Below are 16,581 nucleotides of genomic sequence, written 5' to 3'. Positions count from 1 at the left end.
ACTGAAGAATTAGGAATTTTCTTAGGAAAATAAATTCCCCGTGTCTCTTTTGAATGGGTAGCAGGGGGTAGCAAGCGTCCCCTGCTTCGTTACGAGGGAACCTCGTTGTTAAGGTCTCTGTAGTGGCACACGTGTGCCTGGAGCTGGGGCCGGTGGGACCGGAGGGCTCCGGGGCCAGCAGGACGTCGGTCCCGGGCAGGAGGCGAGGGCTTTTGAGGTCAGCGTCCCGTTTCTCGTGTAGCCGTAGTGGGAGCGACCTGGAGTTATTAACAGATCTGGCTGGAAAACGAACATTTGGTGGTAGCAGGCTGGAAAAAGCGATTAAGAGAAAAATCTCTAGTGCAAAAGTTAGCCTTTTTATTGATTAAACCAAAGACTGGAAAATGAAAAATCGTCAGCACTTTTGGTTTTCTTCCACAAAAATACAGCTGTCTCTTTTGCAAGGTAGAGTGATTCGTTGAGGAAACTGGATATTCAGTGATAAAATTTTCTATTTAAAAAAAAGTTTGGAAATATTTTGACCCTCCCAAATCATGAGAGTGATGGAGATGATCGTATTATTCAGTTTAGCTGTCTGGTAGGTAAAAGAGGTTAGAAGGGTGCTCTGGCCGCAGGAGTGGGTTTAGAAAGGAAGCATAGTCTTGATTTCCCACAGAGGTATAACGTGACATAGAGATGAAATGATCTGACAAAGCTAGTTGTTGTAGTGCTGTTTTGAAGCAAGAATGTCATTAAAATGGGTCCTAGAGCTGACTGAAAGATATAAGAAAGTGTTCAAATATTGTCAAGATTTTTTTATCTTAATGATACAATTTCATTTTTTTCTTCCAAAAAAGCTTTGGCCGTGCTACAAGCTGGTCAAAAGCCAGTGAAGTAATGCAGAACTATTTTTGAAGATTCTTGTAAGCTTTTCCCGTCTTAAAATGTCCAGTAAGTTTGATCAGCTTGTATAACTTTAGGGGGGGTTCTTTTGTATAGTGTTTTTGCAAATGATTGAACCAAATATAACTTATAGATTTTTTTTTTTTTTCTTCTGAAGACTCTACACTGCCTATTCAGTGTGAGATTGCTCTGACAGCTCAATTATTTGCAATGCTTTAACCTACTAGTACAGTCTCGTTACTTATCCGGAGACTCCTTCATTTTGCTTTATTTCGTTTCTCAAGTGACAAAATTCCATCTCCCAGGATACGCAATGTTTTCAGTCTTAATTTGTTACCAATCAGCTTCTTCATCAGCTGATACTGCCTTAAAGACATGATGCCAATTCTTTCTTAGTATGTTCTAGGCATTGTACCGGAGAGGTTTAGTTTTACTCTTTAAGTCTGTGCTTCGTATCAAAGTATTGCCTAAAATATCAATTCTCAAAGGTGGTTGTGAGCAAACCTCATCTGGATCTGAGCATTTAATCTCCTTCACCTTTTTCTAAATACAGGAGGCAAAACTGATCTTTTTTGTTGAGTCTGGAAACTTTTTCTTAATCTCCTACTTTTTTTTTTTTTTTTTTTTAAGTGAGAAGACAAGATGTTGCAATGGTTAAATACCAAGGCTCATGTTACCGGTGTTACCATGGCTGCTCTGTGTGGGAAGATTTGGGAAAGCCTCGGCATACAGGCGCTCGTGAGCGCCCAGTGAAAGGCAGCCGGACTCGTGTCCAGCACCTCCTCTGCGGTCCGTAGAGGCGGCACTTGGAGATCGGGGCTCGAACGGCTCCGAGTGCAATGACGGGGTGAACGTGAGGGTTGGACCCGAGTGCTTTATCGTACCCAGGGGTTATCGTGATACCTGCTCTTTCACGTGAACTTCTGCTCTCTCCGCTAAGCATGATGCGAGATGTTGGGCGAGGGCCAAATCCTGCTCGGATCTGACCCTGCCCTTACGCCGGTGCAAACGGTGTAGTAGTCTGTTGTGGCCGCTGAGGCGAAACAGTGTTCGGTCAGCAGCCCCGTCTTGAATCTAGGGCAAGAGCTGCAGCCCAGCCGTTTAACGTTTACTTGGTTATTACCCTTACGTGGGCACCAACCCCCGGCAGCCTTTAAAAGCACAGGGCTGCCCTCGTTTGATCAAATCGCGCTGTTTTTCGTTTCAGGTAGTGGAGCTGCTCACGTAAATCCGGCTCAGGACCTGGCTTGCTCTGGTCTATCGGACTGAGTCCGGAGGAGAGGGACCCGTTTTTCTGTCCTCCCTTAAGCAGGTTTCCTGGGTGGTGAGCGAGCGTGTGTGTGTGCACACCCTGCCGGTACGCTGCACTCGAAATCCTCGCTGTTGTTGCTTTTTGAGTTTACACTCTAAAGTAGTAGTAACTCCCTGCGCGAGCTTACAGCAGCGAAATGTGAGTGCAGGATGAGGCCCAAGCGCAAAGCTGTCAAGTAGTTGAATGTTACTTGTAGCAAACAAAACAAATCTCTCTTTGGAAGAGAAGGTGGTGGAATAAGAAGAGATTTTTGTAGTTGTTGCATTTGCCGTTTCCTCTTCCCTCCCTTTCACTCTGGAAATTCTTCGTCCTTTCATGCTCAGCTGAGAATTAGCCATTTATTCTTAGGCTGGCGACGCAGTCTTTGATATTTAAACTGGAATGTGTCCCTTTTTGATGCTCTGTGGTTTTGAATGAAGTACATGCTAGCAGATTAATGGCGCAGAGCAGTTAGACACTGCCATTTTTTTCCTTTCTGTATTATTTCATCATTCCGGAAAAAAATTAAATAAAATTTTAAGAGAGACTATGAATTGTCTATTGTTTGTGCAGTGAAATTGTTTTCACAGTGTTGTCATTCTCTTCTGAGCTGAAATCGTTGAATAGCTATGAGCTGTCACATTTTTGTAAGTTATAACTGCATCAAGCTGTGCTGACAAAATGTCCCTGCACAACTGTTAATATGCATTGTCATTTTAAGCATGACACAGTTTAGCTAATGATTTATCTCTTATAATGCAGCACTTGGGGCAGCTGTATGATTTGTCTCTTTAGCAAGTCAAGTAATTTCTTTAACAAAATGTTAAGCACAGATGGGCCATAGGCTGTCAGTTAACCATTATTGTGCATGCATCTGCTTGCCTTCAATGCACTGTTTTATGTATTCAGCCACTTACTTAGGCAGAGCTCTCTGAAAAGCGGAACCTACTCTGATTGGCAAATAAAATGTTCATTTGTCTCTTCTTCCTATTGTTTTGTTTTGGTAACACATGTCAGCAGCTCAATTACCCAGTTCATTAACAGCTCCCAATGGACACGATGGCCAACCCATGATAAGGAGGGCGATTGTGGCACATATGGTCAATAATAGCCTGTCTCTTGGTAATTGTAAATAAAAGTCACTGTTGGCCGTTTCCTTTTACTGCCGCTACCGTTTTCCTTTTCGCTTTGCTGTACAAAGCACATTTCTCGATGTGAAGAAGTCCAAGTAAAATGAAAATACCACGCGCTCCTCTCAAGAATATCACTTTTAGCGCTGTTCTGGCTGTTTTTTCCCCTTCTGTGCTGACTTTTCAGCTTGGAGCTCACGGGAGACGGGGTCACTCTTTTTGCAGTCAGTTAACCGAATAATAACTTTTATTAATCAGTTTACTTAAACAGCAACATATTTTCTTCCTGTTTCTCTCATTCTCTTACTGACTACTTTTGTGAAGCGCCTGCGGAGTTTAAAAAAGCCATTTACAATGTTTTTGTAAGTATGCCCTTTGCAAATAGCAGCCGTTTTCAAAGGGGTAATTGAAGTGTGACTTAATCCTTGTTAGATGAGTGATATTCATGTCTGGAACAGAGGGTTGCTTTTTTGGTTTTGTTTCTTTTTTTTTTTAATATATCATAGTGAAAATGCTCGTAAAAAGGGTTAAAAGCAACTGTGCTAGTTACTAGTGTTTCACACTGCGCTGGGTGTTCCGTTGCTTTCTAGCACGATGGAGCATCCTTTGTCGTATACTTTCTGATCCTAAACGTTCGCGCTTTTTTTTTTTTTTTTTAAGCGGGGAAATAGGAACTTCCATTAGCACCTTTAATTTTACGCCACAGATAAATGTTTTGGGCCTTTATGTTTGTCTCTTTACATTTTTGAAAATCTCTTTTCTTTGCAGTCGAAGTAGAGGAGCCAGATTGCTGGTGATTTCTGGGGATGCAGTTTTTGGGCTGTGAGCCGGTGGGTGACGTTTGGGGTACCCCCATCTCCCCCCATCCTCTTGCCCTGTTAAAAATCACGATGAAGCACAGAAAGCAAACAGTGAATCGGATGAAATGGCAGCTCGGAGACCTGGTAAACTTGCCAAAAGTGCTATGGTCAGAGACCTGAAACCCTAAAATTCGGGGTGCTTTTCTAAGCTTTGGAACATGCCTTATCTTAAATAAACAGAGCTCAACTGAGAGTCTTAAACGACTCACAGGTGGCGGCATCGTGACTTTAGACCCTGTGAACTGGTCCCCCGCTGCCTGCCATATTCATAACTAATCTGTAGTCTCCACCCCGGGTTGCAGGCACTCGGGGAGTTGTTGAGTGTCAGAGTTTATTTGCGCTATTTTGATTAGCCCCGACCTGGCAGGGCGTATTTTCTTTCTAATGGCCCCTCGCTGTGAGCCGGCCGTTTCGGAGGAGGAGCGGGCAGCCGCGTTTCTCCAAGCCGACGTGGAAAAACGGCGGGCCGCGGGGCTGGCAGCGACTCCCGAGCCGGCGTTAGGTTGTGCGCCCTGCTCGGAGGGCAGGCGCGAGAGGGACGGCAGCGCGGGGACGGCAGCAGGACGTTAAGATGCTGTTTTATTTTCCTGTGGACTTTATTTTGGGGAAAGAAAGGATGCTTTTCTCGTCCGTCAGCTGCTAAGGCGCCAGCTGCTGAGAGCCCGCGCTAGGGCGACAGCGCGCGGGAACGCCTTGGCTCCCCGCGGCTCCTGGCAAACCACCTTGGGAGGGAGGTTTAGGCAGAAAATGCCCGGGCTGAGTCTAGGGCCCAGCTCCTGGGACGGTTTTCCCCTTTCTCCCTTTTTTCCTGCCCTTTGTCATCACAGCTATGCGCAAGCCTGTTCCCTTTCCCGCGGGGCACGAATCTCGGAGGGGAGCCTCCGGGTGCCCCCGCCGCCCGTGCGGCTGGTCGTCCCCCCCCCCCAATCCGTCCCCCGTCCCCGCGGCTGGCTTTGTGCCTCCCGCGGGCGCCGGGCAGGTGTCGCGGCCCCTCAATGCGGCCCCGGCCCCGCTGATGGATGCCACAGATGGAGCGTGGAAATCGGCCGAATGGGCCCCAGCCACAGGCCGTTTCTTAGGGCCCGACAAAAGCCGCCGAATAAGTCAACAGAAATCCCCCGGCTCACAAAGGGAGGGCGTCGTTTGTCACTCGCCCCGCCGGCACCCGAGCGAACGCGCTCCGGGTCACCCGGCGCCTTTCCAGGGCGCAGGGCGGCTCCGGGCGATCGGCGCGCCGTCCGCTGCCCCCCGGGCCGGCGGCGTCGCGGCCAGCGCCCCGCAGCGCAGCGAGCCGGAGGTGCGCCGACGGGGGAGCGTCCCCAGGAGGTGCCGCTAAACTGGTCTTGCGTAAAGAAAGAGTTAAAGAGATTCAGCAAGTGCAACCAGCCAGTAACCCACCAGCCGAAGCCTGGGTGAAGTCCGATATGTTGCTTATCTCGTCTCCGTAGGTAGAGAGACGACAGCGAGGGCAGAGCCCGGGCTGCTGTGCCCAGAAGAAAGCCCCCCGTAATGTTTTACGGGCTGGTTTTACAGCGACTGAGCAGTTGCCAGCGGAGTTTGGCCTCCGCAGGTCTGCGGAAAGGTGACCCTCTTCTCCTGGGTTTATAAAGTGTGTTGTGCTGCCTCCCGGGATATAGGGTTTTTAACTGGTTGTCCCGTTGTTTAATTATTCAAATGAAACCTCTTGCTGAGAGGGAAGACAGCGCGCAGAACGACCTCTCGCGAGTTATTCTGTCGGCCGGCTTTTTGCCTCGGCACGTCTGTTTACGGCGTTTGGAGAATTGCAGGTGACCAAGCGCCTCTGAAACTGAGCAAAGGGTTTTTTCCGTGTGTAATAGCAGTAACTAGGACGAAGCATTTCCTCAGGCCACCAAATAGGTCACAAGGGATTAAGGTACGAATAATTGCTCTTTAATTCTGTAATGCCTTCTTTAATTAAACTTTGTGGCTCAGCTGCTGGTATTGCTTTTGGCCTCTTCTCCCGTTTTGATGTGCGTAATAAGGAAGGAACCTGTGATCCGAAGGGGCCGGACTGTTATCTTCTAGGACGCTGGTAAGTCTTCCTCTTTCTGCTACGTGCCGCTTGAGAGCTTGGAGTAGTTAGGATCATTAGGGCAACCGTAAAGGCTAGCTGTTGTGTATGTTGTGTGTCGGTAGAGGTGGGGAGAGACAGATCGTCTCAGCTAAAATCCGACTGCCTTTACCTATGTTCAGCAGTGTCTTCCGAAAGATGGTCGTGCGCTGGAAATCGGTGGATCTGTAAGTGAGGAAGTGCCTCACAAAAGGGTCGTGGAACATGCCTGTGTGGACGTATGTAACATCAGTGTCGGTCCTTACAGGCCGAGGTGCGTTCATGCGCCCAGTCAATACTCTGATAGTCTTATCTATTTAAAAAAAAAAAAAAAGTTGAGCAATAGTATTTTAATAGGAAAAGTAAGAATAAAAACTTCTTTGAAACTAACAATCTTTAAAAAGACCTCATGAGAATTAAAAAGCGTAGTCCCTAGCGCAGACATGTAGCTATCGTTGGAGATTACACTGGTCTGATTTTAATATTGCAGATCAGACAAGACAAAGGATCTCAATATTTCCACTAAATCTGCACGTAGTAGCCAGGCCTGGAAAAGAATAATACTGATGAAATCAGCTGGTTATGAAAGCCCTTTAACTGGATATGCCTTTTCTCCCTACTTTAGTTTTATTACTTTATCTTTGAATGTTTCTATTTGTGTTAGACATACTGTCCTGGACTCTCAGCTACTTTGTTCAGTCTTTCTGTGACTGTTTTACCTTTGTGCCTTTTCATATACTGCTTAATGAAATCTAAGGGTAAAATGAAAATGGAGCGGAGCCAGGGATTTGATTCTGCGTTCTCTCTCTCTTTTTTTTTTTTAAAAAAAAAAAAAAAAAAAAGGCCGAAGCGGGTAAAACCCAGGGAAGCCTCACATGGGCGATGAAGACAGAAGAGGCAGCGATGTGGCCATGCATGGGTACTCTCAGGACGTGTGTGGTGCGTTAGCTGGCTCCTGAAGGAGTCTGAAAAAGAGTGTTCAGAAAGTCCCCGCAAATGGGGGAGTTTGACTTTTTCCTTCTTTCTTTCTTTTATTTGTTTTTAAGTCATTGCACGCAATCAGAGGAACTTCTGTCGCAGAAGGTGTCTCCCAAAGGGACCTTGCTGAGCCCCCTTCCAGGTGGTGCCATGTTACAAACGGTGCAGTGCCCGCCGGGGGTCCCTTGCGGCATGGCTGGGGTGCCCCCCTGGCCTCGCTGGGTGGCAGTAGCCCTCCTGCTTAAGGAGTGTCACTGTTTCTGAGGCTAATATAGGGAAACTACTTTAAAAAAATCATCATTTTTTTTATTTTTAAGCACCAGCATGATGCCATCCTGGAAACTTATGGAGCAGTTTCAGGGGAGGGCAAATGTCCCTGATTCACCCCACCTGAAAAGATTTAAGATTTGGCACTAATTCAGGCAATGCATTGTGGGTTTTTTGGGGTACCCTAGAATGCCTGTTTTATGAGGGCTAGACTCGAGCTATTTGGGATAGGACGTTTGCACCGATTGCTCTTTGTTCTCGGGGATAATCTTCTCAAGAACCAGAAGGGCTTAATCCTCCCAGTCATACTCGGGGCAAAACTGCCATGCAAGTAAGAGACCCTGAGAGCGGGATGTTTTTCGCAGTGCATTGATGTTGAGCTCTATGGGAGTTTTTCCTGATACTCTGTGTATATTGGATCCAAAATATTTATGGTGTCTGGGCAAGGAAGATAGCTTTCATGTAACAGCCTCTGGGCTAACAATAATTGTTCTTTCTTTTGTAACCAGAAATTCATACACTCTTCAGCTGAGTTGTCTGAAAAAGCACTTTGTCTTTCTCATGCTGTAAGACCAAATAAATAGATTAGGTGTGTGTACTAGTTCAAACAGCTTGAGTGGAATTGAAAATGTAGAACGGCGAGAAGTGAACAAGGTGGGCGTTTTTAGCTGGAGCCTGAGAAACAGCGATTTCTGTTCTGGCCTTATGTTCTCAGTCACATCCAAATTACTCATGTTGAGAAGAATATTTTAAATCGTTGTCTTTACCAGTAATGAATTTTGGATTATTTAAGTGGTAGAAGCAGTACTTGCATTTCAGCAGCAGAAGCAGTTTCGGGAAGGCTGGGCAGCGTCTGCCCTCTTTAGGTGGTTTCCCTTGCAGACACACGGAGGAAGGCAGGCTGGTCGCATGCACCGTTTTCCGAATACGGTTTATACTCGCAAGTGAAGTGCAATGATAGGACAAAATCCATTAGGAATTTCTGATTTCTCTTCCAACTGCTGACTGCTAGAGCTGCCAGGCTGCTGCAGGGAGGGCACGTGCTGTACGCCATCCGTTTCTCACCGACTGTCCTGGAGCACCGGGTGTCTGCTGGAGAGACCGTCCGGGGCAAGCCAAGTCTCTGGTCTAGCACAGCACGGCCGTTTTGTGCTCTGTGCTGTGTTGCCACCTCCTCGCTCACGCCCTGTGGTCCCTGGAGGCTGAGTGTGTGCGTCCATGGGTGGCCACGGTCCGTGGTAGGAAGCCTCCTGAGATAAGGAGGGGCACGGATGAAATCTCCGGAGAAGGGAGCGATGCAGCCAGTGTATTTCAGTTCTTGGTGTCACATATGCTGGGATCCGCTTGCTTTAGTAACTGGAAGAGTCAAGTCAAACGATAGCTCTTAGCTATTCTTGCAGGGCTTCTCTGTGCCACACACGTCTCAGATTCTCGTGAATATTAGCCCTTGTCTGGGCTGTCCTAGGATTATGCTAGGTGGGCTTAAGACAGGCAAGTAAGTTGTAAATGAGCAGAGAAGTTTAAATGTACTGAGATACGCTAACATGAACGTGCACAGTGTTTGTCAGAGTGCAGGACAAACAGTGCACAGGACGTCGAGTATTTGATTATGTATGAGAATTAATTTCTTTACTAATGCTCCCCATTCCTTTGTAATTACTTCCATAACCACTTCAGCAGTGAGGTTTAAGTGATGTATCTACAGAGAAAAGGTCTCATGCATGTGTATCTGTGGAGTGAGAATTCATAATTAACAACATGCAAATATTTGTCACACAGGTGCGGTGCATTTGCTCACCATGTGAGGGGAAGGGCCGGGGCTGGACTGCTTGGGACTAGGCAGTAGTGCTCGAGCTTTTTCAAATACTTGCAAACTGGTGGAGGAGTTGAAGGAAAAAAAAAAATCCGCCCAACAACCGGAATAGTTGATGTGTTCAGAAAGATTTCTAGCAGTCCTTAAATATACTTGGGTCAGGGAAAGGTGCTAAATGTATAACTGAACTTTTGATAAATCTTTACTTGGTTGAGGATATTTACAGCATGTAACATCTAACTCTCTCTGACTTGTTCCTCGCTTTTTTGAAGTTGACCAACTCAGTTCTGCTTCACGGAAAAAAGTTTTTCCGTATAGGAAAATATCACTAATTGATCACATTTTTTTTTGTTTTGTTTTTTGTCGACTAAAGTAACTTTTTCGCTTTCGTTTTTCTCTTTTGAGCCTCAGCACCCCAGTCGGACGAAGGCTCCGACATTGACTCTGAACCAGACCTGCCCTTAAAGAGGAAGCAGCGCCGCAGCAGGACCACCTTCACGGCGGAGCAGCTGGAGGAGCTGGAGCGGGCTTTTGAGCGGACGCACTACCCGGACATTTACACCCGGGAGGAACTCGCGCAGAGAGCCAAACTCACGGAGGCGCGAGTCCAGGTGCGTGTTGAAAGCTGCCCGGCGAAGGGAGTTTCCTTTCCCGTAACTATGTCAGTCCTTTTTTCCCCCTCTCACACGATGGTTCTCTGGTGTAGAAGAAGCTACGTTGTCTACAACCTCTGGGGTTTCTACGTCTGTGTATGGACAGTGGTTTCCAACTTCTTAAAACAGCTGCTTTGAAAACAGTTTTGTGTTTTCCTCAGTAATCGTTCCCTAGCTGCCATAAACGTAGTACTGAGAGTTTAGAGAAAAAGGTCTACTGTCCCAGTTTGTTTGTTTTTGTGCAGTTGACAGCACTCTGCGTATAATCAGTTAAGCTGTTGTGCCAGTTTATGGTTATTTAACTGGTTTCATCTGTTGTTGTTTGGGTCTTTTAGACGTTAGCAGAGGAGAGAAAAACATTTTAAAAAGGACAATGTATCTATAGAGCCATGCAAGATAGCAGGGTAACTGGTGCAGTATCCACAGTTTACTTTCAGTTTAACCTTTTGAAGCTAACTAGATTTAAATTTCATAATATCTTTTTTTATCCCCACTGTCAATTTAATTCAAAACAAAATAATCTCCCCCAAAGTATTAGGTTTTCTCAACTTCAAGTAGACCTGAATTCTCTGAAACAAGTTAAACTGCTGGATGAGTAAATCATGGAGTTGTTTTTTCTTTTTCTTTTTTTTAAAGACATCAGTCTGGACTGTCAGATTTCCAAAAAATGGGCAAGTACTGGCCGATAATTCTAGAACAAACTGCACCCAGGAGCTCAGGTTCAGACTAAGACTTGCTCTGTTTCTCAGCCCTGACGCATGACCTGTGCGATAGTTAGCACCACGGCGGAGTCAGTGCAGGCTCTGCTGCTTGGCTGCTCTGTCACTAATTGCTGTCCAAGAGCCATTTGGGGGGGGGACGACAAAAAACCAAAACCACGCCCAGTTTAAAACAGTCTGTGTTGCAAGTGTCCGTAAGTAAGTGTGGTTAGGTGACATGCAAAACGAGCAGTAGCTTGTGATCTAACCAGGGATACAGGTGTACTTGGTGGCTTTGGTGAAACTCCGTTTTGATGTTTGGAACCCTTTGGAGCTCAGCCTGAGGCATCCAGATGCTGCACACTGGAACAAGCAATCCCAGATATCACTCTGACCTTTTAAGGCAAGCACGTGTATTGCAGCATGGCTGTGCTATTGGATATCTGTCCTGATGGATCCAGACTTTCCTGCTCACTCCTGCTTTCACCTGCTAAATGTTTTTGCAGACTTCACACCACGCTTCTTGCAAGTGTTCTGTTATGACTGGGAAAGAAAATCAAATGTATGGATTGATTGGTCTGGCAGGCAAACTCAGGAGAACATAAACGTGTTCTTGATACATTTACTAAGAGAAATGCTTACAAAACAGCTTCGTATATAGACTTGGGCCAGGTAGGACCAAATCAAGCCCTGGGAATCAGCTTTGCACAAGCGAAATAAAGATAACTTTCTACGAAAGATCCGTTAGCAAGGCGAACGGGACCTAGGATATATGTTTTTAGGCTACTTTAGCTTCAGTGGAAAGATACGACAGAATGAAAAAGTCCTTGTTCGTGTTTTTCTAAATCAATGACCCACAGCTAGAAGAAAAGCAGAGCTCTCATTAACATAACAGCTGTCTTAATGTGGCTTTAACCCTGTGACTTTTTACATTCCTTATGGCTTCCCCGGTTCCCTTGAGACACATCTTGTCTCACACCACTTCTATGATCTACAGCCTCGCAAATTCCCCAGTACCTCTGACATATGGATATTTTACCAAACCCAGCATGCAAGAAAGTTCCCAGTCAATCAATGATTAAAATACCAGAGCAAAACCTTTCTGGATTAAAGATGAGCTGGGGTTGAAATGGGAAGCCAGCCTGTGGGTACTTTCCTCGTGTACTCCATCTGTCTGGTACCCTTGAAGCCTGGCAAAGTGATTTAGCAGCGGATTAAGGGATACAGGATTTGCCTTATCAGCATTCAGCACCTCTCTATAGCCCCTTAAAATAGCCACCTATGATGGGCATGAAATAAAAGACGATTTGTGGAAAGAAAATAACCCTGAGAGACTTGAGGCGGAAGGGGCTGGCTCACCATACTGATGTAGCATTTGAGCTTTTTAGTCATCATCCTTTTTTAGTAACAGTATGACAGAGATCAGAGATACCAAATTTTATGTGAAAACGTACACAAAGCTCTCTTTGACCACTTACCGCTCCAGCGTCGTGTAAGAGCTAGTTTTGCTGCCCGGGTCTGCGCGAGTCTTGAAATTCTCCTCTTCAGAGCTTTTTCTAACGGGGCTAGCTGCAAGGACCAATTTCTTAGAGTTGTTACATTGTACTGGGAAGTTGTTTATTTGATTTAGAGCCTGATCAGCCTTGCTGTTCTCGCTCCCCAATGTATAGTGCTCACGTCTCAAGTTCTGTTTTTCCTACTCCACCATCCCCATGTTTCCCCTTCTCTTCCGTTCCCCAGGGCGATCCCCACTCCCCCGTGAAAGGGAGATTCTTAAACCTCCAAAACATTTATTTTCTCACTTTCCCACTGTTGAAGAGCGACCAAACGCATATTTCTAAGCTGGTTGGTTGGTCGGGGTGGGGGGAAATGCCACCTCTGGGCTGAGATCAAACTTGGAACGTTTCGGCCCCAAAGGGGAATTTTTTGGAAACTACAAGCATCCGAAAACAGACGCTACACTGTGAATGCTAATCGCAGGGACAGGAAAGGCTTTTGGGGAAGAAATGTTTTTGAAACAAACTCCATGTGGTAATTATAGGTATACATCATGTGATTCTTGCAACAAGTACTTAAGCACTGGGTATCATAAGGAGCTCTAAGGCTCCCTGCAATTCCTCCTGTAGCGCTTTTGTGCTTAAGGGCTGTACGAGTTGCTCTCTCCCCCATTTTTTAGTCTGGATGGCCTTTGGAGACAGTAAGGCAATCTCCTCTGCTACCTCTTCCAGGGTGCCCTGGCTCTTTGAGCCTCCCAGCAGCGAAGGAAGGGGAAAGGTCTTCCGTGTTGGGCATTTGTCAGACGCAATTTGAAAACTTAAGTAGCGTCCCCAAGATCTAGGATGACCCTAAAAAAGAAAAATGTCAAGCCCTGCAAATGTGATGTTAAGGTTTTGAATAGTGTGTGCAAAAATCAGAAAAAAGCAGTGCCTCACTGGTCCAGTTTAAAAACTCATTAAAAGCTTCATTAAGTTGCAATGTAGGCCCTTAAGGTCTCTGGCCTGTTTTTACCGAATCACTCCGAAGGCTAATTCCAGAAGTGAAATTTTCCCCGCTGTAGATAAAGATCAAAGGCTTTTTCTGAGCTTCAGAGATGTGTGGTTATGGTTTCTATAACAAAAAGCACATAAGGAATGATGTGGGCAGCATCTTTCCTGGCCACCTTATGATTCCTATGTCAGATTTATTTTTAGACCTGGATGAACTGGGCAAACTTTGGCAGCGGGTCAGGAGCATGGTTCAGATTGATGGTGGGAAGCGTTTAATTCAATCTTTTGGTGAAGGATTTTTAAATAATGAGCTGGAGGTGTATGCAGGTTCTACACTTTGCTTACTGCAAGGATGAGCCAGAGGGGCAGCCGTTGGCTGCTGGCCTGCACACAGCAAGGGGAGATGGGTTCAGGTTTGCTCTGTGGCCGGTGGAGGGCTGGGAGTCTGCCTCAGCTGAGGGGTTGGCTGTGCAGACCCATCTCTGTGGTCTGCATGTTGAAGGGACTGTTTTAAAAAGTCTGTGAATGATGGTAAACAAGCGGGGGAAAGTCGAAAAGAGCTCGAAAACATGAGTACGTCCCGTTCTGAAAAGGCTCTTCTCGGCCAAATCCCGTGTTTACGTTGTTTTGCTTGAAAACTTCCAAAGGAAAAATATTGTTGAATAGAAGAACGTGCCTGAAAATTCAGGCAGATCTCTCTTGAGGCTGCTAGGGTGGGGTTGAACGTTGCCATGTCAAACTTGCAGTAAGTTTGTAAGCTTTTGGCAAAAGACTTGCTACAGCCTCAGTTATTGCATGTAGGTCAATTAAGTCAATAATCAGTTTAGCTACAAATAGAAGTCCTGTAGGCTCGGAAATCTGGAGTAGTTGGTGCAAATACTCCAAAAAAATCTTTTCATGTGTGCTGGACTTGCTTTTTTTTGCTTTCTTGTTTTTTGTTTGTTTGTTTCACGCTAGTATATGGAGAGGAAGGGATGGTCTGGAATAGAAAGAGGGAAAAGGTGAGAGAAGAAATGACAGCTCTTTTTAGCTGCTGGGAAGGGTGGAAAACTCTTAAGTCCAATCTCCATTTTAACAGTCTCTTCTCAGTAGCAAACAGAGCCCAGTGGTAAGCGTTTGCTGGGAAATCATGGGGGAAGGAGGACCTAGGCCAAAAAAGTCTTTATTTGTGCTCAGCTCTTCTGAAATAGTGTGAGCTTAGGCCAGGTGGGAGAGGGGGTGAAGGAATGTGGGACATTCAGAAACACTGAAGACTTTTCAGCAGATCCTTATAGTCATTCCTGATGTGGTTTATGGCAAATGTATGGTGCCTCTTTTTTGAGGCCATCCCTCTTGCATCATGTATAGGATTAAGAAAGCACACAGCATTTTCTTTCTTTTAGTAGATAACCCTGTAATTGCAGAGGTTTTTTTTTTTTTCTTCTTTTCCTTTCCTCTGGAATGAAGGAGGAATTCATATGGGTAAATTAGCCAACTGCAAACATATGCAGGCTCAAGAAGATGCTTTAAACCTAAGGAGAAGGAAAGTGTGTTCTTTGGAGTCTCTCTTTCTGGTCCCCGCTACCTAAGCGCTCACATGAGGGACACTTTCATTTATAAGCACATACTTCAGCGTATTACTCAGTTTTGCCAGAGTATTCAGCTGCAATGTTTTAAAAGTGATTGTGCACGACTGATTCAAAGTCTTTTCAAAGAAAACTGTGGGAATGGAGAACGCTGAATTGCGTTGGGAGTTGGTTGGCAGACCTCGTTCCCTCTGGTGCAGCCTGGCTGGTTTGTTTTTTGTGTTTAACGTTCTTGGTTTCCATCGCGTTGAGAACTGTGAATCACAACAAACGTGATTCGCCGTCTCCTTAAGGCGTACTGCTCCTGGCAGACTCCCGACAGGGCTCCGCGCCTGCGGGGCGGTTCCCAGGGCTGCTTGGGGTCGAGGCCGTGGCACAGCTGGGCGATGCTGGCAGAAACGGGCCTGCCTGGGGCTCGTCCCCTCTGCACACGCCTGGCAAACCTTGCTCCTGGGGCACCTTCAAAGTCCTCTGCTGCCACGTCCGCTGAGGGCTGCTTCCAGGGGGTCAGGCATAATTTTGGACGTGCAAATTTGCGGGTTTGGTGGGGGCGAGGACAAGGAGTTGAGGGCGTAGGGGACAGTTACAATGAAAAATACCACGAGGCAACAGAGGGAAAAAATCTTTGGCTAGAACGAAAAATGTCATTACCAATACATCAGCCCTTTGACTTGGTATGTTTTTGGCCCTCGTGCTTGCAATGGTGAGGACTGTTTTTAACACAAAATATCCTCTGGTTTCCTGCAAAATTCACATCTCAGATGTTTCACCCTGTTGGTTCAGAGATCTTTTTCCCTTAAAAGCACATAGAATGCGCTGTGTTTATGATCAGGCTGTTGAAATGTCAAGGCTAATTAGACCACTGTGTTCCCAAGTGAATAAATACATCTTTTAAAGAGTATCCCATTGCGATCAGCAAGATAAGATGTTGGCATGATCAGCTGCAAACCACTTAAAGGAAAAATGATAATAAAAAGAAAGATCTAAATATTAGAAAAGAGATGGAAGAAACCTGCGAGGTCATCTAATTCATTCTCTCACAACGCAAAATAACTTTTTATGTTGTATTGCTGAGTGATTTCTGGTCAGCCTGGGTCTAGATGTTTAGAAAACTGGAGTCTCCAATACTTTCCTTAAAAGTCTTGTTGCCTTCTGCTCTCAATTTCATTCTTTTCAGCTGTTTTTGAGCCCTTCAGAGATGTAAATTTTGGCCAGGCAGTGGTTAATTTTTTTTGTTTTGTTTTCAAATCAGCTCAGTAATTTGCATTCAGTCTTTCGAAAACGACATAGAAACTAGGGAGCCAAAGTCCTGCTAAAATAAACGTGCTTTGGCTTCTAGTGCACGCATCACTTTTACACGTGTGGGCCACTTGAACAAGCTCTATTTACTCCATCCATGTACGTGTTTGCATAGCACCAAGCACAGTGCTGACTTGCTTTAGAGTTTATGAATGTTACAGTAATACAAGTAGATCATACTTCTTCTGATGCAGCACTGTTTGTGTGAGTGTTGTATTTTGAGTCTCTTAAAGTGCAGGAGCTTATTTACTCATTGCTTTTCCTTCCACAAGGAATTCAGCATGGTAGTAATTATTTCAAATGCTATCCAGGGTAGGTCTGCCCTCCACTGAGAGCCACGCTGTTGCTGGTGAAGGCAGCACGCAGAATAAACCTAGTGAAGCGGGACGTGCCTAGTTTAGGGTTAGTCTTGTCTTACTCCAGCTACAGGGTGGCAGGTTTTAGTCTCGCGGTATGACATTTGTGATTTTTTCGCAATGGTTATGTTATACTCTGAGCATCTGTACCTTTAGGCGACGATTAGCTCGCTCTCGGAAAGGAAATATACTATGGGGAAGCTGCAGTATTGGAAAAGGCCATTCATAACGT

The 16,581-nt window shown here is 45.7% G+C and overlaps 1 protein-coding gene across 6 annotated transcripts in view; it reads left to right on the top strand.

Annotated features, from left to right (window-relative positions):
• The window catches only part of PAX3 (paired box 3), a 76,001-nt gene that overhangs the window by 39,775 nt on the left and 19,645 nt on the right, over positions 1-16,581 (top strand). For 4 of the 6 annotated variants that reach the window (XM_068954647.1, XM_068954648.1, XM_068954651.1 and 1 more), the window contains exon 5: positions 9,698-9,903. In XM_068954647.1, the coding sequence (XP_068810748.1) occupies positions 9,698-9,903 (206 nt within the window). The remainder of the gene's footprint in view (positions 1-9,697; positions 9,904-16,581) is intronic. The other 2 variants (XM_068954650.1, XM_068954649.1) reach the window with 1 other exon arrangement.

This window comes from Struthio camelus, chromosome 9 (genome assembly GCF_040807025.1).
Source record: "Struthio camelus isolate bStrCam1 chromosome 9, bStrCam1.hap1, whole genome shotgun sequence".
NCBI classification, from domain to species: Eukaryota; Metazoa; Chordata; class Aves; order Struthioniformes; family Struthionidae; genus Struthio; species Struthio camelus.
The sequence above is the reverse complement of the archived record's forward strand: the minus strand, read 5'-3'. Positions and strand labels throughout refer to the sequence as shown.